General features: G+C 44.1%; 2 protein-coding genes across 5 annotated transcripts in view; both read right to left on the reverse strand.

The window, feature by feature from the left end:
• Positions 1 to 1,864: 1,864 nt before the first annotated feature.
• C16H15orf40 (chromosome 16 C15orf40 homolog) lies at positions 1,865 to 18,128 on the reverse strand. 4 transcript variants are annotated; one of them, XM_019010851.4, is made up of 4 exons: positions 17,964 to 18,128; positions 16,716 to 16,842; positions 15,032 to 15,159; positions 1,865 to 2,311 (listed from the first exon to the last, which is right to left on the reverse strand). In XM_019010851.4, the coding sequence occupies exons 1-4, from the start codon at positions 18,072 to 18,074 to the stop codon at positions 2,306 to 2,308; spliced, it is 372 nt and encodes a 123-aa protein (XP_018866396.1). In that variant the 5' UTR covers positions 18,075 to 18,128; the 3' UTR covers positions 1,865 to 2,305. The 4 variants fall into 4 exon arrangements, with proteins under 4 accessions (XP_018866396.1, XP_004056729.1, XP_004056728.1 ...); XM_004056681.4 differs by lacking the exon at positions 1,865 to 2,311 and adding an exon at positions 11,151 to 11,460; XM_004056680.5 differs by lacking the exon at positions 1,865 to 2,311 and adding an exon at positions 11,151 to 12,180.
• A 3,443-nt stretch (positions 18,129 to 21,571) lies between these two features.
• Positions 21,572 to 25,164, reverse strand: part of BTBD1 (BTB domain containing 1) — a 56,819-nt gene continuing 53,226 nt past the window's right edge. The window contains exon 8 of the mRNA XM_004056678.5: positions 21,572 to 24,711. Within this exon, the coding sequence (XP_004056726.5) occupies positions 24,553 to 24,711 (159 nt within the window). The 3' untranslated portion in view covers positions 21,572 to 24,552. The remainder of the gene's footprint in view (positions 24,712 to 25,164) is intronic.

The raw sequence follows: 25,164 nt of genomic DNA on the forward strand, positions 1-25,164 counted from the left end.
AGTCCTAGCTTCCGGTTCTGTGCTTAAAACATATGTGACCTTGAGAAAATCATGTAAACACTGAGCTTATTGGCTCAGCTGTAAAAATGGGGACAATACCCACCCTGCCACCCTCACAGAATTATAAAAATAAATAATCAAAGGAAGAACTTGAGAATATAGAGTTGTGACCATTAAATCCCTAGTGGGACACAATAGGTGCTGCATAAACATTTGTTGAATCAACGGGAGGGAAGTATTTGGTGAATTGTAAAGCGTAGTGTTGACATAAAGGATGTAGAGTAACGGGCAGAAGATGAGGTAGGGCAGGAGACGTTGAGAATTAAGGATTTGTGATTGTTTCCTTATGTTAATTCATATGTGAATTAGCAAAGGAAAGCAAGTTATCTCATTCAGAAAATAAACACTTCAAATGTGGAAGATGGTTTGTATAAAAGTTGAGCTAAAATTAGTAGCATTTGGCCAGGCTCAGTGGCTCATGCTAGTAATCTCAGCACTTTGGGTGGCCAAGGTGGTGGACCATCTGAGGTCAGGAGTTCGAGACCAGCCTAGCCAACATGGCAAAAACCCCGTCTCTATGAAAAATACAAAAATTAGCCAGGCATGGTGGTGCAGTCCCAGCTACTAGGGAGGCTGAGGCTGGAGAATCGCTTGAACCTGGGAGGTGGAGGTTGCAGTGAGCCGAGATTGTGCCACTGCACTCCAGCCTAAGTGACAGGGCAAGACTCCATCTCAAAAATAAATAAATACATAAATTAAAATAAAATTACTAACATTTGCCATTTGGAAATTAGTAGTGAATTTAGAATGTCAAATGTTAATTACTGAACACATCAGATTAATGTCCTTTTGAGAACAGGATGCTGGGGACTTTTAGAGTTTTTTGTTTGTGTTTTGTTTTTGAGTGCTAGGTGGACTTGGGGTTATACAGAATGTAATAAACTTGAGTCACTGCTCTGAGAATAGTTTTGGGGTTCTTGAAACCACATAGGAAAAAGACATCTGGGGAGATTTCTAGCATGGTTTTTTGTTTCCAAAGCCACTTTCCTTATAATGCTCAACAGACAAATATGTAATTATCCCTTGTATTTTATTCACCTAAAGAAAAATATAGGACTTTATAATAGAATTAAGGGTAATAAAATGTCAGCTTTAAGTTTAGAATGTTAAAATTGAAGGAAATGATCATTTACCCTGAATCAGGTTATTGACAGCACTAATTTTGAACTCTCATAAAAGAACTCTACTTGTTTCCTAAATATAATGTTTTTTAAAAATTTTATTTATTTTAAACAAGTTCAAGCCAAACCTAAATACAATTTTTTATACCTTAAAAATTTTCCTAGACTTCCTATTTCATTTGATTCATTCAATCCAAACACAGATCTGGCTGTGTATGGAAATCTATGCCGTAGACTGTTGACTTCTTCTAATCAGCACAATAATCTACAGTGAAAAGGATTTTTTTTTAAATTAGGCAATATAGGAAATAAATACTCCCAGTTTAAGGTGGCCTCTATTATTATTGGACTTTAGTTAGCTGGAAATGTTAGTTGTGAAAGTACTTACTTTGTAATGTCAGACAAATTAGATATTATATGTAAACTATTCACTGAAATGCCTATTTGAATTTTTCTTTCAGTATCTTGCATTTTAACCAGAGACACATATTTAATATATATAAATGAGGATTTTGAAATATTAAATAAGGCTTTGGTTAATTCTGTGTAAAAAATTATATAAGGTACTCAAAGAATCTTCGTTCTGTTTATTTATGAACACAGAAAGATATGCTTTTAAAACTCTCAAATTTTAAAATTGATTTAAGCCCAATAGCAGAAAATACTCTTGACATTGGCAGAAGTGAATATTGTTAATATTTAATCATTTAGGATTCAGATATATCCAGATATGACATAATATCTAAACAAAGGTTTCTCCTGACATCTGCTGTATTATATTATTATAGAATGAAATAAACAACTAGATTCAAGTAGTAGATTACAACACTGGAGCCCACAGCAGCCTTGAGAGCAGATTATCTCCTCTTTTCTAGAAGTCTGGTCGATTACTGCTGGCACCAGCTTTTGAAGAAAATAAGGATGGAAGTAGAGATCCCTTGACTTGTGCACATTCTGGGAGAGAGAGTGGCCCTGGGCCAGGCTGGCTGCATGGGTCCCAATCAGTGGGGCTGCACTACATCATGGTGTGCCCAGGATGAGGAATAAGTGACACTTCAGCTGTCGTGACACTGCTGAGGCCTCCGGGTGCCAAAGAAACATCTTGCTTCTGAGGAATTCAATTATCAGTGCTGTCAGGTTAGAAAAGTGGAGATGAGCTGTGGATAATACCCCTCAGATTTAAAGATTTGCAGGATGAATTAGGAGGAGCAGGTTAACGAAGAAGACAAGCCTTCGGTCAGAACAGCTGGCCAGGCACGGTGGCTCACGCCTGTAATCCCATCACTTTGGGAGGCCGAGATGGAAGGATCACCTGAGGTCAGGAGTTCCAGACCAGCCTGGCCAACATGGCAAAACCCCATCTGTACTAAAAATACAAAAATTAGCTGGGTGTGATGGTACATGACTGTAATCCCAGCTACTCGGGAGGCTGAGGCAGGAGAATCGCTTGAACCCAGGAGGCGGAGGTTGCAGTGAGCCGAGATTGCACCACTGCACTCCAGCCTGGGTGACCAAGCGAGACTCCATCTCAAAAACAAACAAGCAACAAAAACAGCTAACATGTGATTCGACTGCCCCATTGCAGGATTAAGAGAGAGCATAAAGCATGCAGCACTAAGCTAGGCACATAATGGGTACCCAGTCAGTCAGGTTCGTATATAAGAGTGAGTTATCTGTGGGCTGCTTAGGTGCAAGAAGGACAAGTCGCATAATTTTCACCAGTGTCTTCATGGGCTGATGGGCTGATTTCAGTTGTTTTCACTCCTCTCCCTAAGGGGCACAGACAGCCCCATGTATGGGCTAATTCAGTTGGTGTTTTCACTCCTTTCCCTCAGGGACACGAGAGCCCTATGTATTAATTACCAGTTAGATTTTCTCTGGGTTTCAGTGACTCCTCCTGAGACAGCTTCAGGGGATGATGTGATGATGATCTCATGGTTTTTTTCCACTGCTCGTGCCTTTAACTCCCTAAAGAATCTCCAGTCTCTTTGTCTGAATTAGGTAAATAAAGCTGTTCTAATTGCTAATGGCTAGAGCTTTGTTGTTTGTGTGTGTATTTTTCTCATTTTAAAATTTCCTCAACTTGTGTGTTTACAAAATAATAAAGCTGGCGCGGTGGCTCACGCCTGTAATCCCAGTACTTTGGGAGGCCGAGGCAGGCGGATCACAAGGTCAGGAGATCGAGACCATTCTGGCTAACACGGTGAAACCCCGTCTCTACTAAAAATACAAAAAGAAATTAGCCGGGCGTGGTGGCGGGCACCTGCAGTCCCAGCTACTCAGGAGGCTGAGGCAGGAGAATGGCGTGAACCCAGGACGCAGAACTTGCAGTAGGCCGAGACTGCGCCACTGCACTCCAGCCTGGGTGACAGAGTGAGACTCCGTCTCAAAATAAAATTAAAATAAAATAAAATAAAATAAAAAATATAAAAAGTGAAACAATAAAAAAATGAATAATTTTGGCTGGATGCAGTGGTTCACGCCTGTAATCCCAGCAATTTGGGAGGCCAAGGCGGATGGATCACCTGAGGTCAGGAGTCTGAGACCAGCCTGGCCAACATGGTGAAACCCCGTCTCTACTAAAAATACAACAACAAAAAAATTTAGCCAGGCATGGTGGCTCAGGCCTGTAATCCCAGCTACTTGGAAGGCTGAGGCAGGAGAATCGCTTGAACCTGGGAGGCGGAGGTTGCAGTGAGCCAAGATTGAACCACTGCACTCCAGCCTAGGCAACAAGAGCGAAACTTCGTCTCAAATAATAATAATAATAATAATTATTATTATTATTATTATTTTTAACTGACTTCTATAGCTGTTATTTTCCTGTCTTTATTCACTGTTCTCTATCTTGCCTTCTAAATTTCATACCATTTTCAGCCTCTTCTCTGTTGCACTGTTTCCAACATGGTCTTTATTTCTATTATGCTTTTGTTTTTCATTTTTATTTATTTGAGACAGGGTCTTGCCCTGTCACCCAAGCTGGAGTGCAGTGGCGCAATCATGGCTCACTACAATGTCGAACTCCTGAGCTCAAGTGATCCTCCTGCCTCAGCCTCGCAAGTAGCTGAGACTACAGGCACACACCACCATGCCTAGTTAATTTTTTTAATTTTTTTTGGAGAAATGGGGTCTTACCACGTCGCCCAGGCTGGTCTCAAACTCCTGGCCACAAACTATCCTCCTACCTCAGCTTCCCAAAGTGCTGGGATTACAAGCGTGAGCCAACATGGCCAGCCTTACCTTTTACTTTTAAATTACGTTAGCCACATTTCAAGTGCTCAATAGCCACATGTGGTGTGAGCAGCTATCACGTGTACATGCCACCCAGTACGGCTGTAGAAGAGAACTAAAGGCTAGCTAGCATTTCTGTTGACTTGACTCACTCCCTTATTGTCCACAGTGCCCCAATCCCCCTAGGCATCTCTGGGGAAACCTAAGGCTTTGAAACAGTTTGAACGTCACTGTGACAGTAAAAACACATCACAGATTAGTTTTCTGTAGAAATGACCAGGGAGTACGTAACTTGTGGCTGCAAAGTTTGGGGATTCTTCCCTCCCCAAACTCTATCTAGGGGACCGATGGACCCTGAGGCAGACAGGATTATAAAATGCAAAAACCCTTAATAACTAAATTATGAGGATTGTCTGAGGAATGCCTATGTGGGTAGAAATAGGTGGTCTTCCTGCAACCTAGAAAAAGGGAGTTCCTGTACTATGAAGGATCATTATCTCCAGTGTTGTCCCAAAAGACCTTCTGTGGCTGGCTGATACCATAGGTCCATCCCTGCAGCAGAAATGGGAGCTATAGATGGTCATAGCTCCCTTACCCTGGCCCCTAATTTCCCTGGCTCTGATTCCAGGCTCTCCAAGCAGCCTTCAAATGATGATTCTCTTAAAGAGATTTCCCAAAGGGACAGAATGTTCTCACTAGCAGATCCCACTGTACAGTCTATTTGGCAGTTGTATTCTTCACTCAAGTTAATAAGCTGGCATCTTGATTAGAAATTAGCTCCTTGCCAATTGCCCAGCCTAGATCCATTTTCAGAAACACTGGCTACGTGGATTTCTGAAACCTGCAGAGTTAAGGAAGGAACTCAAGACCATGCTGACTCCACCATGGCAATGGGCTGAGACTCTCACAAACCCAGCTGGCCCCAAGTTAACAACACTCCGGCCTGAGCTAAATTTAAGATACAAGGGGACTAAGCTTAAGGAATGGCTCTGAGAAAACGAGAAGGATCACAGCATGTGAGCCCGTAGTCAGGCACTGCAGACTACCTAATAGTGCTGTTCACTACAAAAGGAACCGAGTTTCAGTTTGTGTGGCTTTTTGCTGTTGTGTTATGGTGCCACCTCTTGGATGTAAATTGAAATTCTAAGTTTTTAGTCACTAGTTACATGCATTAAAACAATTTGAATTTGGGGCCACGTGGGTTCTAAAATTTATACTCTGCATTACAGCTAAAGAACTATGTAACCAAATCCCTGGAATCTAGGAGGGGGATGCTGACAGCCCACAGCCCAGAGAGCTGCCTCCTAAAGTTTGAGCATTTAGGTGTTTGGAACTTTATTTTTCAAGATGGAATCTCTGTCGCCCAGGCTGGAATGCAGTGGCATGATCTTGGCTCACTGCAACCTCTGCCTCCTGGGTTCAAGCAATTCTCAGGCCTCAGCCTCCCAAGTAGCTGGGACTACAGGCATGCATTGCCATGCCCAGCTAATATTTGTATTTTTAGTAGAAACGGGGTTTCGCCATATTGGTCAGGCTGGTCTCAAACTCCTGACTTCAAGTGATCCACCCGCCTCAGCCTCCCAAAGTACTGGGATTACAGGCATAAGCCACTGCACCTGGCCTAGGTGTGCACTGCAAAGGTTCCACCTTCATCCTCTGGTTATTGCTGTTCCTCCCCTAACCGAGAGGAAAGTGTGGAATGGCTCACAGAAATCAGAAGTCTGAAATCTCTGCTCCTGCCTCCAGGGCATAATGAGCCAGGCTGTTCTTTCCCAGGATCTGTCGAAGTACAGCATAGGCAAACCACCTAGCAGTGTCTGTCAGGTAAGCACCCAAGTTAATAAGTGATTAATACATCATGTTTGCACAAGTAATTATCATTTATTAAGGTGGGGGTGATAGATGACAGATGCAGTGCTAGAACATCATATATCGGCATAGTTGGATAAATATTTTTCAAACCTTATTCATAGGCTGCTTCAAATCCAGGATTCTCAGGACAGCACAGGACAAGAAAGACAGTGTAATCAAGTCACTATAGACTGCCTAGCCAGTACTCACTTGAAATTAATGGGAGTGAGCAAAGCTAGAACCATGTCATTAGACAAATGTTACGGAGGCTGAATATTTTGTGTCTTGGGCACTAGGTCACTGGGTCTACTTCAGTATTTACAGGGGAAGACCAGGGCCCAGATGATGAAAAGTACATTAACTGAGCTTCTACAACAGGTCAAGGTGCCCAAGCCTTAGCTGTGATCTCTTAACAGTAGGAATAGTCCTGTGTGAGACAATTAAGTTGTGAGGCTGCTGTAGACTATCTCGTTTGCAGTGGGGAAAAGGGAATCGTGTTCTGGGAATACAGCCCCTGGGCCAGTTCCTACCTTCAACAGTAGTTTGTTTTGTTTTGTTTTGTTTCTGTTTTTTTTGTTGTTGTTATTGAGACAGAGCCTTGCTCTGTCACCCAGGCTGGAGTGCAGTGGTGCGATCCCGGCTCACTGCAGCTTCTGATTCCTGGGTTCAAGCAATTCTCCTGCTTCAGCCTCCCAAGTAGCTGAGATTACAGTCATGTACCACCACGCCCAGCTAATTTTTGTAAATTTTAGTAGAGGTGGGGTTTCACCATGGTGGCCAGGCTGGTCTTGAACTGCTGACCTCAGGTGATCCACTCACCTTGGCCTCCCAAAGTGCTGGGATTACAGGTGTGAGCCACCATGCCCGGCCCCAAAGTAGTTTTTGATGACAGAGTGTCACCATATCTTCTTTGTTACAAGATACTGCTACGTTTCTCAAAGAAAAAAACTCACTAGGCAAAATATTCCCACGTTTAAAATATCACCGTTTAAAATGAAGTAAATAGGTTATCGTAGTAGAAACTGGTGGTTCCTATCCAGCATCCATTCCTCTCTTTGTAACTTTTCCCAATTTTATTCAGGTATCCAACTCTCTCTACTTCTTTGCTTCTGAGTATGCTGACCCCATTTCCACCTCTAGGATGGGCCTTAATTGGCCTGAAACAATTACGGTAATTCTTTCTTCTATAGTTACTGCTTTAGGGAACTTGTGTTATAGAATGGCATTCCCTGATCACAGGGGCTGGCTTAGAAACTTCATGTGACTTGATTTGGGCTGATACAAGGGAAGGCTGACTGAAAGCTTCTGGAAAATACCAGAGCTCCTAGGAGTGGCCTTTTCTCCTACGGCAGGGGTTGATACGTGAATATGAAACCTGGTTGGCCTCTTGTCTACATGAAACAAGTGGGCCTGAGGATGAAACTGGCACTGCAGAAGATTCAGGGGAAGGAAAGAAAGCTGATTTTTTTTTTTTCTTGAGACGGAGTCTGCCTCTGCAGCCCAAGCTGGAGCGCAGTTCGCAGTTGTGCGATCTTGGCTCACTGCAACCTCTGCCTCCAGGGTCCCGGTTCACAAGCAATTCTCCTGCCTCAGCCTCCCGAGTAGCTGGGATTACAAGCATGTGCCACCACGCCCAGGTAACTTTGGTATTTTTAGTAGAGACGGGGTTTCACCATGTTGGCCAGGGTGATCTTGAACTCCTGACCTCGTGATCTGCCTGCCTCGGCCTCCCAAAGTGCTGGAATTACAGGCGTAAGCCAACACGCCCGACCGAAAGTTGATCCTTTTTTTTTTTTTTTTTTTTTTTGAGATGGAGTTTCGCTCCTGTTGCCCAGGCTAGAGTGCAATGGCACGATCTCGGCTCAACGCAACCTCCAACTCCCGGGTTCAAGCGATTCTCCTACCTCAGCCTCCCGAGTAGCTGCAATTACAGGCATGTGCCACCACGCCCAGCTAATTTTTTGTATTTTTAGTAGAGATGGGGTTTCTCCATGTTGGTCAGGCTGGTCTCGAATTCCCGATCTCAGGTGATCCACCTGCCTTGGCCTCCCAAAGTGCTGGGATTACAGGTGTGAGCTACCATGCCTGGCCAGGAAAGTTGATCTTTTATGATATCATTTTATGACATTCCAACAGTGATCCATGTAAAATCCACAAGTAAAACGGCTTTACAGCACACACGGAAATGGTCTTGAGAAAGAGTGGGAAAAGCTCTTAAGACCATGTAAAACAGAAGCACATTTGCAGGCAGTATATGGCGTAGTTTAGAAGACAAAGCAGCTGGGCTTAAACCAAGCTCTGCCATTAACGTGCACTGTGATCTCACATAAGCCACCTTTTCTTGCCCTTGATACCTATTTGGTACAAGTTAAGAGTTGTACTAGACGAGTGGCTTCTCTTTCACTGTCTGGGATTTTTTCTTTCTTTTTGAGACGGAGTCTCACTCTTGTCGCCGAGGCTGGAGTGCAGTGGCACCGTGTGGGCTCACTGCAACTTCCGTCTCCTGGGTTCAAGCAATTCTCCTGCCTCAGCCTCCCGAGTAGCTGAGATTACAGGCACCCACCACCATGCCTGGCTCGTTTTTATATTTTTAGTAGAGATGGGGTTTTACTATGTCGGCTGGGCTGGTCTCAAACTCCTAACCTCAGGTGATCCACCCGCCTCGACCTCCGAAAGTGCTGGGATTACAGGCATGAGCCACCACACCCAGCCTGGACTTCTTATATATGAGGTCTTATATATAATCTTACATATAAATATATATATCTATGTATAAAATCTATGTATATCTATCTATCTATAAAGAAAGAGACAGATACAGGGTCTCATTTCGTTGCCCAGGCTGATGTCAAACTCCTGGGCTCAAGTGTTCCTCCTGCCTCAACCTTCCAAAGCACTGGGATTACAGGCATGAGCCACCATGCCCAGCTACCATCAGGAATTTTTATTATTGTTCTTCCTTGTGGATTTTGTTTTTAATGATTTGGTCCATCAATACATCTTTCTCATGTACTTGCTGGACAAAGCGCACAACTGCAGATCAGCTCTCCTGATCAGCAAAGGAAATTAATTTTATTTACTTTAATAAATTACTATAACTTGACCTGAATATGTAAAAATATATTATTAGCTTTTGAAACTTTAATATAGATGTAATTTCTGACAAGCTTTTACAAATACTGAAAATAGCTTCCAAGTCCTCTTTCTTCTTTTAAGGATCTTTGGAGATTCATAAAAACTACTGAATTTGTTTTTAGTTGAGACAGGTTTTCACCGTGTTAGCCAGGACGGTCTCGATATCCTGACCTCGTGATCCGCCCGCCTCGGCCTCCCAAAGTGCTGGGATTACAGGCGTGAGCCACCCCGCCCGGCCCTTAGTTTTCTTTATTGAATAAGTTTTTAAAACAAAACATTGGAGTGCTCAATGGCGCCCAGGCTGGAGTGCAGTGGCGTGATCTCGGCCCGCTACAACCACCTCCCAGCCGCCTGCCTTGGCCTCCCAAAGTGCCGAGATTGCAGCCTCTGCCCGGCCGCGACCCCGTCTGGGAAATGAGGAGCGTCTCTGCCTGGCCGCCCATCGTCTGGGATGTGAGGAGCCCCTCTGCCTGGCTGCCCAGTCTGGAAAGTGAGGAGCGTCTCTGCCCGGCCGCCATCCCATCTAGGAAGTGAGGAGCACCTCTTCCCGGCCGCCATCACATCCTGGAAGTGAGGAGCGTCTCTGCCCGGCCGCCCATCGTCTGAGATGTGGGGAGCACCTCTGCCCTGCCGCCCCGTCCGGGATGTGAGGAGCGTCTCTGCCCGGCCGCCCCGTCTGAGAAGTGAGGAGACCCTCTGCCTGGCAACCGCCCCATCTGAGAAGTGAGGAGCCCCTCCGCCCGCCAGCCGCCCCGTCTGAGAAGTGAGGAGCCCCTCCGCCCAGCAGCCACCCCGTCTGGGAAGTGAGGAGCGTCTCAGCCCGGCAGCCACCTCGTCCGGGAGGGAGGTGGGGGAGCCAGCCCCCCGCCCGGCCAGCAGCCCTGTCTGGGAAGGAGGTGGGGGGGGTCAGTCCCCCCGCCCGGCCAGCCGCCCTGTCCAGGAGGTGAGGGGCGCCTCTGCCCGGCCGCCCCTACTGGGAAGTGAGGAGCCCCTCTGCCCGGCCAGCCGCCCCGTCCGGGAGGGAGGTGGGGGGGTTAGCCCCCCGCCCGGCCAGCCGCCCCGTCCGGAAGGGAGGTGGGGGGGTTAGCCCCCCGCCTGGCCAGCCGCCCCGTCCGGGAGGTGTACCCAACAGCTCATTGAGAACGGGCCATGATAACAATGGCGGTTTTGTGGAATAGAAATGGGGGAAAGGTGGGGAAAAGATTGAGAAATCGGATGGTTGCCGTGTCTGTGTGGAAAGAGGTAGACATGGGAGACTTTTCATTTTGTTCTGTACTAAGAGAAATTCTTCTGCCTTGGGATCCTGTTGATCTGTGACCTTACCCCCAACCCTGTGCTCTCTGAAACATGTGCTGTATCCACTCAGGGTTGAATGGATTAAGGGCGGTGCAAGATGTGCTTTGTTAAACAGATGCTTGAAGGCAGCATGCTCGTTAAGAGTCATCACCACTCCCTAATCTCAAGTACCCAGGGACACAAACACTGCGGAAGGCCGCAGGGTCCTCTGCCTAGGAAAACCAGAGAACTTTGTTCACTTGTTTATCTGCTGACCTTCCCTCCACTATTGTCCTGTGACCCTGCCAAATCCCCCTCTGCGAGAAACACCCAAGAATGATCAATAAAAAATAAAAATAAAAAATAAAATAAAATAAAATAAAACAAAAACAAAAAAAAAACTACTGAATTTGCTGATTATTTAAGTTATTAGAGGAAGAAGAAAATTCAGTGACTTCTCAAAAATTATAATTCACATTTAACTACAAGTCATGATTTTTCTTTACTTTTTCCACAAAATGGTAAATATAGTCTTCCAAAGATGTAAAAAAATTTTTTTTACATTTAAATAAGCATTTAAAAATCTAAGGTAAGACTACAAAGCAGCATAACAGGTTTTCTGTCACTTGTAAACTGGATTAGAAGGCAATCCCCAGAATTCCAGAACCGTTGTGGAGATACAATTTTTAATTTACAATCTAGAAAAACTGCATTCAACAAGTAGTCCAAAGATTTGGGTTCTAGTTGCCAGCTTGCATGGTACAATCTTGAGTAAGTCTCTCAACTTCTGGATATAGGAAATCAAAGGCCCCCCAACAGAATGAAAGGTGTTAAATCAGGTCATCTTGAATATTCTTTCCAGCTCTGTTATTTTACAACGCCAAGAAATCAGAGTAACATGTTCCAGTCTGTTTGGGGTTTGGGATTTTAGAACCTGATGCAATGTATAGCACTTTTTAAATTTCTACTTTTTGGAGTCTTATTCGAATATATACATATATATATGTCCCCCATGTTCTTCTGTGCATATAGTATATTTTTCTATTTAATAGCCTCTTCACCATTAGCAATAAAAAAGTTTCTCAAGGATGTATTTTTTATTTCTTTTTTTTCGGGGGGAGAGAGTTTCACTCTTGTTGCCCAGGCTGGAGTGCAACGGCACGATCTCGGCTTACTGCAACCTCCGCCCCCCAGGTTCAAGTGATTCTCCTGCCTCAGCCTCCCGAGTAACTGGGATTACAGGCATGCGCCATCACATCCGGCTAATTTTGTATTTTTCGTAGAGATGGGGTTTCACCATGTTGGTCAGGCTGGTCTCGAACTCCTGACCTCAGGTGATCCGCCCACCTCGGCCTCCCAAAGTGCTGGGATTACAGGCATGAGCCACTGCGCCCGGCCTCATTTCTTGCTTTTATGTTTTTTTGGCTTCCTTTTTTAATTTCTCCAAGATCTCTTCTGGAGTTGTAGAAGCCAAAAGCTTCACCACCTTTTCACGAGATTTACCACCCTGGACCAAAAGAGAAAAAACATACTTTACTGTTCAGCACATTCTAATGCTATTAGAGATAGCAGACCTCCGTTGTATAATGGGCTCTCCTGATGGCTTTCTCTTGGTTACTTCTGGTCTAACCAAAGACTATCTCTTAGATTCTTCCTTACTACCATTTGTTACTAAACATTTGTTAGTACTAACAACTCTCCAGGGTTTTTACCTTCATACATCAATTTCTATAATAAAAGCTGAACATTAAAATCTCAAAAATGGGCCGGGCGCAGTGGCTCACGCCTGTAATCCCAGCACTTTAGGAGGCCAAGGTGGGTGGATCACGAGGTCAGGAGTTCAAGACCAGCCTGACCAACATGGTGAAACCCCGTCTCTACTAAAAATACAAAAAATTAGCCGGGCATGGTGGCATGTGCCTGTAATCCCAGCTACTCAGGAGACTGAGGCAGGAAAACCGCTGGAACCCAGGAGGCAGAGGCTGCAGTGAGCTGAGATCACGCCACTACACTCCAGCCTGGGCAATAGAGCAAGACTCCATCTCAAAAAAAAAAAATCTAAAAAATGATATTCTAGTCTCAAGCAATTAAGTTAAAAATGAAAATCATCTTTAAAATACCAAAATAAATATTGCAATTTTATATAAACTTTGTAGTAAAATAATTATAAATATAAACAAATTGCTATTCTCTATGTTGTTAAACATTTCTGAAAATTCCAAACAAAAAGTAGCCACATATCCAAGTGCCACGATTTCACAACCACTTAAAACAACTTTAAAAAGGATTTGTTGGCCAGGCGTGGTGGCTCACACCTGTAATCCTAGCACTTTGGGAGGCTGAGGCAGGTGGATCACCTGAGGTCAGGAGTTCGAGACCAGCCTGGCCAATGTGGCAAAACCCTGTCTCTACTAAAAATTAGCCAGACGTGTTGGCGCGCGCCTCCAATCCCAGCTACTCGGGAGGCTGAAGCAGGAGAATCACTTGAACCGGGGAGGGGGGCGGCGCGGGGCGGATGTTGCAGTGAGCCGAGATTGCGCCATCGCACTCTAGCCTGGGCAACAAGAGCGAAAACACCGTCCCAAAAGAAAAAGAAAGGATTTGTTTTCAAACACAGCCTTTAAAGAAGATAAAATTTGAGAAGGGGTTTATTTAGATGAGTGGAATTTGAACAGGCAGAAGAATGAGGAACATCTTTCAGGCAAATGTCAGAGCATGAGCACTAGCCAAAAATCAGAAATGACCTGCCACAGGTGGGGAGCATTCAAATGGATTTTTAGGTGCAGTCTGTTAATCAATGACTGTGAATGCCAGCTGGAACCTGGATAGGAGCTATATAGTATAGCACTGGAAAACAAGCAGAGCTTTAAGAAATATAAACATGGCTGGGCCCCCCTCCTGCAGATTCTATTTCAAGAAGCCTAGAGTGATACCCAGGGATCTGTATTTAGAAATCATTCCCAGGTGATTTTGATCTCCACCCCTAGTGCAAAACCATATTAATGACATCATATGAACCTTCTATCTTCCCAATGAGCTTCTCCTAGCAATCAAGGACAAAGTACTTGACGGAGTCCCTCATGGAGATGACTAACAATAGGAATTGCTTTAGATTGTTTCGCGTGGTGATGACTTAAAGGATGAGAGAGCTAAGCAAGATTAATCTGACAGCAGGTTCAGGAATGAATTCAGAAAGGAGAAAACTGGCAACGGCGGCAGTGAAGAAGCATAAGCGCACAGTGTGGATAGTCTCAGTAAGGATTAAGGCAGCAGGCATAAAGGAGACTAAATAGGAAGAATTTACAGATTTATGCAATTAAGTAAATATGAAAGTTATAAACAACTAGTTTCCCAATTATTTGAAAAAGACAAAGAAAAATCAGTATTTTATGAATCATTATTAATATGTAATAATCAAACATGGCTGGGCATGGTGGTTCACGTTTGTAATCCCAGCACTTTGGGAGGCTGAGGTGGGCAGGTCAGTTGAGGTCAGGAGTTCAAGACCAGCCTGGCCAACACGATGAAACCCCGTCTCTACTAAAAATACAAAAATTAGCTGGGTGTGGTGGTGGGCACCTGTAATCCCAGCTACTTGGGAGGCCTGAGGCTGAAGAATCACTTGAACCTGGGAGGCAGAGGTTGCAGTGAGCCAAGATCACGCCACTGCATTCCAGCCTGGGCAACAGAGCAAGACTCCATCTCAAAAAAGAAATAAAATAAGGCCAGGCGCAGTGGCTCACGCCTGTAATCCCAGCACTTTGGGAGGCCAGGGTGGGTGAATCACCTGAGGTCAGGCGTTCAAGACCAGCCTGTCCAACATGGTGAAACCCTGTCTCTACTATAAATACAAAAATTAGGTGGGCCTGGTGGTCGGTGCCTGTAATCCCAACTACTCAGGAGGCTGAGGCAGGAGAATCGCTTGAATCCAGGAGTGAAGGGTAGCAGTGCGTCAGGATTGCACCACTGCACTCCAGGCTGGACAACAGAGCGAGACTCCGTCTCAAAAAAAAAAAAGAAAATAATTAAAGAGGTTTAAAAAGAGAGAGACCTCCGGGCATGGTGGCTCATACCTCTAATCCCAGCGCTTCGGGAGAAGGCAGGTGGATCATTTGAGGTCAGGAGTTCAAGACCAGCCTGACCAACACAGTGAAACTCCGTCTCTATTAAAAATACAAAAATTAGCCAGGCATGGTGGCGTGCGCCTATAATCCCAGCTACTCAGGAAGCTGAGGCAGGAGAATAGCTTGAACCCAGGAGGTGGAGGTTGCAGTGAGCCAAGACTGTGCCACTGCACTCCAGCTTGGGCGACAGAGCAAGATTTTGTCTCAAAAAAAAAAAAAGAGAGCGAGACCTACCTTATCCAAAACCACATCACTCTTCCTGAGTTCTAGGACCTTGGAAAGATACCGACAGAGCTCAGCATTAGCCTCTCCCTCTGATGGAGGTGCTGCGATAGCTACATTTACAGCCTCTGCTGTCAAATCTGGAATGAAAATAGTGTGGACTTTATCCTTAAGGAGTTCTTTTTTTTCATGAAGCAAGGACGTTTTGTAAAAGAGTTTTTGCATTTGCCTGGCACATAGATTTTCAATTAAAAACTGTTGAATGAAGAAATGAATGATTAAACTAATCACATTTAAGGAACATGAACATGATAAAAATGGCCCTACCATTACAGGAAATAAATCCAGAGAAGAAAAGTTATTGACCCAATCTTGCTGACCAAGATGGGCTTACAGAGCCCTGGGGAATATCCTGGATTTAGGCAACTGGAAATTGCCCTTGGTATGTGAAGAGCCCCAGACAGGGAGTCATAGATGGCCTTCAGCCTCATCAATGTCACTGAAGAAGTGCATGGACAGGGCAGCTTACTAGATTGTACAAGGTTGTGCAGGGTTTCCTCAACAGGAAAATGAGAGCCCCGGACTAGGTTCACCTCTTATGTGACACATATCTTGAGTGTTTTTAAAATTTAATAATGTTTACTTAACAAATATTTACAGAGCACTTACTATACACCAATTTTAAGCACACACAAATGTGTTAAAGGCTTTACAAATACTAACTTCTTTAATCCTTATAATAACTTTATGAAGATATTAGTACCATTATTATCTCCATTTTACAAATGAGCCATGGCATCCAGCCTCCCATTTTAGATCTAATGAAACATAATACTCCAACGTAGACAGTGTCCACACCCACTACTTAGAAAATGCTGGCCAAGGAGGGTATGGCTAAGTTAACTTGGTCATCAGCATAAACCAGGTCTAGCACGTCAATGTTGTGGTTTTCCTTTCAAAATCTAAAAATGGTTTGAAATACAGAGCTTTAGAGGTGAAAAATACCTTCAAAAGAATTTAGAGCAATGGTTTTTGAATTTTTCCTTTAGAATCCCTTCCCCCAATTTTCTCCAGAATCCCAATATGTAAAACAAATGTAAACATAGCTAGTCAGGAGCCCTGTCTGCCTGGCCTCCCCCTTGCCCAAAGCTGATTCCTGAGGCACCTCCAGCTCCAGAGAATAGCCTGAAAGCCTCTAACTTAGTCCAACGATCTCATCTGACAGATGAAAAAACTGGACCCATGAATGTTTTATACTGTTTTGATTTAAAACAAATTCGCACAGGAACTGATCACGGGTCTCAGATCTCAAGTTTTCTCCCTCTCCTTAGGCCAGTGATTATTAAACTACACTAAAATGTCTCTTCTTTCTCTGGCCAATGTCTCCAGTTTTGGAACAGGACAAACTAAGAATAATCCAGACTACACACAAGTTTCCATAACTGTCCTTTCTAAAATACTGTATTTTTAAAGAGGAAAATATACAATGGTTTTCGTGTAACTTGGCATGATTTAAAGATATATTCACTTTCAGACACCTTTACATTAGAATCTAGGATTTTAAAATGGAGAAGCCTCTAACTGCAGATGTGAAAAATCAACTGTCATAGAATAAGCTTTCAGCTAACCAAAGCAAAGGAGGGCTGTAGGAGACACCCGATTCACACTTGAATCCCACCCCAGTGTCCAGGTATACCTGTTACAGCATTTTGTTTGGAGCCAGGTTTTGCATGGATGGCTATGGTGACGCAACCTTTAGGATCAACTGCCACAGGACCTAAGGGAGGAAGTGGTCTCTCTGGTTCCTTGCTCTGGCTTTTATCCTAAAATGACAACCACACAACTTTATAGGTTACAAAATATTTTCCCACACATTTAATTTGATTCTTCCACCACCCCCTTTCACCCTTAACAGACAAACTAGGCTCATCAGTGGTGTCCAGGGACTTCTGGCCACCTAGAACGCTTTTCCCACAACCTTCAAGGCTCTACTCAATTTTCCCACGAAGGGTTCCCATCAACCCAACAGTGTTTTTTCCTCCCTTGCAAGAAAACCTAACTCTGGCTTCTAAACCTTAATGTTTGTTCCTCCCTCTGCTTTGTATTTCCAATTCCTTGGGGGCAGGGATCATTTATTATTCATCATTGTATCTCATGCAGTCGGAGCTAATAAATGTTGGTGAAAGTTTGTATGTCTGCATGTTGCGGGAAAGGGAGGAAAAAACAATAGTGCTTGATATTTAAAGGCCTGTTATGGGACACGGGCTGTGCTAGGAACTTTCGTTCAACAAATATGTAGGCGATGGATATGTAAAGATGAAAAGGTACATGGTCCTTGCTCTCAAGGAGCTCGGACTGCTGCGAGGGAGAAAGAACATACAAAATTATAATACACTGTGCTAAGTGCACCGATGAGATAGGCACAGAACATTACCCCACAGGCAAATCAGCATTGGGGCACTGGAGAATGCTGCCAGCAGGAGGCAGTGCTTAAGCTGAGTCCGAGAAACGGACTGGGGTTGGCCAAACAAAGATGATGGAAATGGGAGTGCTGTATTCTTGACAGAAGGGGTGCGATCAGCCAAAGCAAGGGAGGAGAAAGCAGAATACAGCCTCCTGGGGAAGCGCAGGTCATGCCGCTGCGGGAACATGAATTGATGGACTGGGAGTGCGGGTAAGAGGCCAAAGGTCAGCACACGCAGCCCAAGGAGAGCTCGGCTGCCGCCGGGCCCACCGGGTGGACGGCAGCGCAGCTTACTGAGGCGGGGCGACGGCAGCAGGAGCCGCAGCTCTGGGGGTGGCGGCGGCTGTCCTGAGCCCCGGAACTGAGAGACAGCAAGCCGCTGGCAGTGCCTCCACTCACTCCCGGGCCCCGCTTCTCCCGCGCTCTTCAACAAGTACCCCTGAGGCCCACCCCTCTGCCGCCACGGGACCTGCTACTGGCCTTGGTCGTCGCACCAGCCTTCCTAGGCATCTCGGCGCGAAGAAGCCAAGCGGAGCCCCGAGTATTGGATGTTGCCCGGAGGTGCCTCAGCCCGCTGCGGAGCCGCAGCATCCCCGCCTGGGAAGGCGCCGGAAGAGCCCTCTGCGCTTGCGCAGGTAGCCGGCAGGAACGGCCCCAGCGCCCGGCGCATCCGCTCTGGCCAGAGGGCGACACCTTAAGGCCGGCGGGAGCGAGTCTCGTGGCCGCAGAACATGCGCGAGCCTCTTTTGTTCAGGAACGGGCCGGGCCCCAGGATGTGGAGCTGCGGAGCTGAGGCCTCACCGTGTCTTGGCCCACCCTGCTCAGCTGATAGGAAGGTGTGTCACCTCTGGTGTTCTTTCCTAATCGGGGAAAGAAAGGTATTGTCACTTCTCAGAATTGGAGAGCGCGGCAAGGAGTGCACAGGGCCAGGTGTCTTCTCGCTCCCACAGCCAAGCAGCAGATGCAGAGTCCCACGCGCTGCCTGTGGCCATCAAGTCGATATAGAGCCTCGTGGCGGCTTGGCCCTTGTGAATCTTCCACGTATCGATGGCGCACCTACCTTGTGCCAGGCGCAGCGGATCCCACAATGTAAAAGAAGAGGAAATACACTGCGACATGTGATATGGCGAGACATGAAACAAATCAGCAGAGGCAAGATCATGGAGTCACTGAAGGCTTTCAAGCAAGGGATTAGCAGCCCAATTTGTTGGGTTTTAGAAAGACACCGGCTGCACTGTGGCCGACAGAGGAAAAGCCAGAGACAGGGAGATCCGCCCCCTAAATGGGAGAGGGTGGCCTGAACTAGAGTAACCGCGGGGAGGGTGGAGCGCTGATCATTTCAAGGATCTTCAGGAACTGAAATGATCAGAACTTGGGAATGACTGCATGTGCGAATAAGGGGGAAGAGTCAAGGAAATGCCCAGGTTTGGGGCCCAAGGAACAGGTTTGGGAGGCCGAGGTGAGGAATTCAGCTTTGGACATAATGAGTTTGAGATGCCCACAGGACATCCAAATACAAATATTAAAGGGGTAACTGAATATATGTGACTGGAGTTTGCGAAATCAAGGCTGGTGATAGAGATTCTGGAATCTTCTGAAAGCAGATGGCAATTGAAGCTATGGAAATGGATGAGAGAGTGTGTAAAGAGCACGAGGGCCCAGGTTAGAACAGCAAGGGCAGGTAGAGAAGTCACCAAAGGACACTGACCAGGTAGGAGTACGGTGTAACGGCAGCTAAAGAAGGGCGCTTCAAGAGGGAACATCAACAGTGATGAACACTCTGGAGAGAACATGTCACATGTAACGACTGAGAAGTGGCCACAAGATTTAGAAATCAGGGTGGTGTTGGTGACCCGGGCTACAGCAGTTTCAGTGGAGAGAAGGAAATGGAGATAATTGTAGAGAATAATCCAGTGACTTCACTGTGAAGGAGCAATTGGTATCTGGAGGGGCACATGACATTCAGAGACTTATTTTTATCATATTTGAAGATTGGTAGGAAAGAGCCAGGAGAAGAGAGGTTACAGCAGAGGGCGGTTCCTGAAGAGGTAGGATCTGAGCTCAAGTAGAGATTGAGTTCTCTACAGGAGGCCTTAGACACTCCTTCCTTCCTAAGGGAAAGCTTAGGTGGACATGTAGCTAGCTGTGTTTGTAGGTTTGGTGATGGGAGGTGGAATTTCTTTCATTAACTAAGGTGGGGGGAGGTGTTGAAGGTATATTGGGACTCTTGAGAATGGCAAAGGGCTGACTACTGCAACTCACCCAGCGGTAGACAGTTAAGGGAGACCATGAAATCATCTATGATCCCACTCTATAGTTACATTATTTTATTTTTGTTTATTTTTGAGACAGGGAGATGGGAAGAGCCTGTCGCCCAGGCTGGAGTGCAGTGGCGGGATCTCGGCTCATTGCAACCTCCGCCTCCTAGGTTCAAGCAATTCTCCCTGCCTCAGCCTCCAGAGTAGCTGGGACTACAGGCACGCGCCACCACGCCCATTTTTTGTATTTTTAGTAGAGACGGGCGTTTCGCCATTTCGCCCAGGCTGGTCTCGAACTCCTGAGCTCAGGCAATCCACCCACTTCGGCCTCCCAAAGTGCTAGGATTACAGGCGTGAGCTAGCGCCTGGCCTATAGTTACGTTACTTTAAATGCCTGGATTCACCAGCTAAGAAGTTTTTTTTTTTAATTAAATTTTTTTTTGGCCCCAGTGCTACTACCAAAGCAGTCAGGAAGTTGAAGATAAGGCAGACAACTGGATTGATTCAGGTATATTTAAGGGGGTTGAGGGTTATTGATGAAATGGTTAAAGTTATTAAAGACCAAAGGTGGAGAGGGGTTGAGGGAGACCAAAAGTAGAGTCTAACTGGGAAAAGAAGGAAGTAAAGAAGAAAAGAACAGAGAGGACAAGGGGCTGCAGTCTTAGGTTCAATAACAGGTGTAACTGGAATGTGAGTGAGAGCTGGAAGAAACACCAAAGGTTGTGGCCAGAGAGTGGGATGTCTGAATTTCCTATTTCAGATGTAGAGCAATTCCACATCATGATAGGGTATATGGTGTGGCCATGATAAGGAATGGTGAAGGTTGCTGGAGGTAAAGAAGAAACTGGAAACCTAGGTGTAGCTGGGTTGTCCACATGGCCACTGAGGCCATGCAGTATAAAGGCTTGAGCAGAAGAAAGTGAGCCAGGTGTTAAACCAAAACCATATTTCCCTTCTTTGAAATCAGTTAAGAATTGAGGCACAAAAGCTGAACCAGCATTATATAGCAGTCATTTGTAGAATCTGCTTTGGGTGAAGTCATGTCAGCCTCAATTAGAGGTTTGGCAGTTGTCATGGAAATAAAGGGGACGTCTGTGAAGGTGAGTTACGATGGCATCTGGCTAGATGGGTGAGGAGAGCTAAGAGGTGCTCTGCTGTGAACCATTCAGCCTTTCCCACACGTGACTCAGGAGTAGGGGATATGAGGACTTCATTGCACCAGTGGGGAGGAGAAAAGCCGTCCGCCCCATGTGCCACCAAACTGTGCACCTGACTTGTTGCTCCTGCCCACATCCCTGCCTCTTGAAGGGAGAGAGAGGCAGAGTGGGAAGACATATTGCCTAATGGTGAGGGAAAACACAGGGACTGATTCAAATGGCAGGAAACCCCTTGTAAATGTTTGTGGTGGTTCACATTTTATTGAGACAGGATCTCGCCATGTTGCTCAGGCTGGTCTCAAGCTCTTGGATTCAAGCAATGCTCCTGCCTCAGCTTCCTCAGTAGCTGCGCAACTACAGGCCTCATTTTATCTTGTTTTAAATAGAGTTCCACTTAAAAACTCGCAATGGAGAAACAGGAAAAGGGATTTTTAAAAGCATATAAACTAGGTGTATGTGAATAAATACACCATGTAGCTCTGGGGCTGGTTGTTGGGGCTGGGATTGCGATGGTACCATCCTTCTTGTGAAGGATGTGTTTTTTCTAATTGGGGGACAATTCCAGGTCTCGAATCTGGATGACTAGAACAGGAAGTAGAAAGTGGTTTGAAGAAGCACTAAAAAGTGGGACAATGTTTTAAACACATTGCACATATCACACTGAAGACCTTGCTCTCTTTAATGTCTTACAAGTTTATTCCCAGGTTAAAAATAATTTTTAAAAAAACTACAGTTACTACTATCAACACTCTGATAATGCAAGTAATCTCGATTTGTTGGGTAGATACTGGAATATCACACTTTCTTAAAATAGTATATTTTACAGTAAATATAGATGAGTCAAGTATCTTTCTGGGTCTCAATGCAAAGTTTGAGAATGGTGACATGTTATTTTTGGACCCAGCAAAATATTTTCTCAACTCTGTAAATGGGTTTAAATTCCACCTCCCACCACTTAATAAACTTTTTTTTTCCTGCCCCGACAGATCTTGCTTTATCGCCCAGGCTGGAGTACAGTGGTGCAATCATAACTCACTGTAATCTTGGACCCCTGGGCTCAAGCAATCCTCCCCTCAACCTCCCAAGCAGCTACAACTATAGGCACGTGCCACCACAACCCAGCTAATTTTCTCATTTTTCAGAGACAGGGTCTATATTGCCCAGGCTGGTCTTGAACTCCTGGCCTCAAGTGATCCTTCTGTCTCAGCCTCTCAAAGTGCTGGGATTACAGGTGTGAGCCACCGTGCCCAGCCTAGCTGACCTTTTAATTTCTTTGCCTGTGAAATGGGTACTTCCCTCATACTGATGCTGTGAGAAACAAGTAAGAATGTAGTAAAGTACTCATTGCAGAGCCTAGTACATAGTAGTCACTTGGGTAGTTATTAATAAACAGCTGTAAGATGATAGTCACACTCTTAACAGTAAATAAGATTATTTATTGGATTCTCCCACATTCTTCAACCTCCACCTCCTGATTAGAACAGGAGAAAAACCTGACGCCACAAGAAGTGATCAAGAAACAAAAGGCTGCGGCAGTTATCACTGCAGTTCCTATGAACTGGTTTAAATCAGCAATGAGGTATTTGTATTTTGTATTGCATTACTCCCATTAAGTTAAACCTCAATTAACTAGAATCTTTGTTCCAAAATGGTGTTTACAGCCAGGCGTGGTGGCTCACGCCTGTAATCCCAGCACTCTGGGAGGCCGAGGCGGCTGAGGTCAGGAGTTCGAGACCAGCCTGGCCAACATAGTGAAACCCCATCTCTACTAAAAATACAAAAATTAGCTGGGCGTGGTGGTGGGCACCTGTAATCCCAGCTACTCTGGAGGCTGAGACCGCATAATAGCTTGAATCCAGGAGGTGGAGGATGCAGTGAGCCGAGATTGCACCACTGCCCTCCAGCCTTGGCAACAGAGCGAGACTTCATCTCAAAAAACAAACAAAAAACAAATCAAAATTCTGTTTATATTCACTTTTAGAAGAAAAAGGCAAATGACATAGAAGAGTTTTTTATATATATATATATATATATATTTATTTATTTTTAAAAATTCCAGGGGATGTCCCAAAGTTAGTAAACAGTTCTGTTTCTTGTCCCTTTTATGGCTGCATGCAGTTTCAACTGTTCAGTACAACAGATGAGGCATTTAAAAGGTCTCCAACGTCAAGAAACACTAACTCATCTCTGGCATATCATATTTTTTAAGGCAGAAGTATTTTCTGTAATGGTTACTACAGAGTGTTTACTGGTTAATTTTTAGTTAACCAGAACCACACATCCCATAGATAATTCCATTTAACTGAGGTTTATATCCATAAGAGCATTACCATAGAAAAATTTCCCTTTAGCAATTTCAAGAGACCTCAGCCACCAATATACCTACCTTCTTGACAATATAAAGTGAAATATTACTTTAGATGAAAATTTTTTATATCTTATTATTTAGAAAAAATTAAGTTGATATTTAAAAGAATTTTGATTTTTAATCACCTTCCACAACGATTTGATATACCTTAAACTCCACTTTCATTTTTTATAAGAGAATCACTTTCAAGGGAAAAAAATGGATGTTACTATATTTTAAAATCTGCTTTATAAAAAAGTGTATAAATGTCAATCTGCCAGATATACTTCCTATCCCCAACACAGCTGTAACAGTGACTAATGGGGTCATGACCATGAAGCAAATTTTACTTCCTAAATAGAAATGTGTAGGTGGCAGAAAGCGTATTTTTCAGCAGGAGTGATTCTGTTGGATCTCTTTACAATGTCAGAGCAGTTGTTAGAAATGTTAGTATTTTATTCGGTTTCTTGCTGTGAAGGATTATCACAATGTTGAAGTGATGGCTGTTCACCCAGTCGTCATCATCGTCATCTCAATCTTGGGAATCATCAGCAGTGTCCCCCACACAGAGAGACAGGTATAGTGGTGCAGTTTAGTGACAGGGAATCTAGTCTTAGATCCTGTTTACATCACATTTTTGTGAATTTACACAAAATTCCATTTATAGCTTTAAAACTGTACTACATAACACATTACTATACTACTACAAAATATCCTTCTCTATAAATGCACTGAATATTTTATTGGGCATTTCATTAGGCCTTTTTTAGCATTATTACTAATGCTAACAACAAGATACTTCAAACCACCAAATATAAAGTCAGCTTCTTAATTTTCTGAAATTTAGTTATTTGAGTTAATAAGAATTCTGTAGGAATACTGACCCATCTCTTTTCATCCAACCTTCAAAATAGTTAAGCCTATTTGCCCATCTCACCTAACCTTCAAAATAGTTAAAACAAAAACAAACCCAAACTAGCTATATATAACAAGAATCTTTCAATTCCCAACTATTGAAAGACCCTAAGTCAGCCAATCTATGAAATTATACAAGACGAAGGTGAAAAAGCTGTGCTTTTTTTTAAACCATTAAACCCAGTTCTTTTCTCTTAAAGTTGTAAGAAAATGGAAAATATGTTTTTAAATCATGCAAAGATTTAAATAAACATTTTTCTATCTGCTCTAAGAAACTGTTTATCTTACAATTTTAAATATTCATAACACTCAAACTACTTTTTTGTGGCCATTTATGTTTTTGACACTAGATTGTATGGTATTATTTAGCCAAGATGTATTATAATGCTAAATTATGTATAAAATATGATTTCTGGAATTTGCCCATCTTCTATTGAAGTGCCATTATTATTGCCAGGGGAACTAAAAAAGAAAAAAACAGTCTTGCTTGCAGCAGGTGTCTCATGCACTACTTTCTTCAATCCTTTTGTGCCATAGTGGGAATCTGGACCCTAAATGAGAACAAAAGGTTCCTTAGTAATTTTCATTTAATAAGCACTCAGTTTAATGTGGTGTTTTAATTAGATTAATGTTCCATTATATTTCACTATCATTCCTATATAAAATTTTATGCTGTCATTTAGAGAAAAATGAAGTTTTTACCAAAAAACTAATTAATGAATAAAAATACTGAATGTACAGCCCAGCTATTAGAGAATAGTGAAAAGATTTTACAAAAATAACTTTTATTTTCTGCCAAACATTCAACTGCTTACTGAAACAAAGGGCTACTTCTTAAGAAGAGCTATTTCTTTCAGAACAGAGCTGTGGGGAGAAGTACTTCTTTTCGGAAGGCAGTGGAATATTTTAGCTCCCAGCTTCTTTTCCCCCCTCTTTATAAATGGCTCAGCTGTCAGTGACTCTCAGCTTCTAAAACACACATTCTGCAACATTCAAGAGGAAAC

The sequence above is a fragment of the Gorilla gorilla genome, chromosome 16, assembly GCF_029281585.2.
Source record: "Gorilla gorilla gorilla isolate KB3781 chromosome 16, NHGRI_mGorGor1-v2.1_pri, whole genome shotgun sequence".
Classification (NCBI taxonomy): Eukaryota; Metazoa; Chordata; class Mammalia; order Primates; family Hominidae; genus Gorilla; species Gorilla gorilla.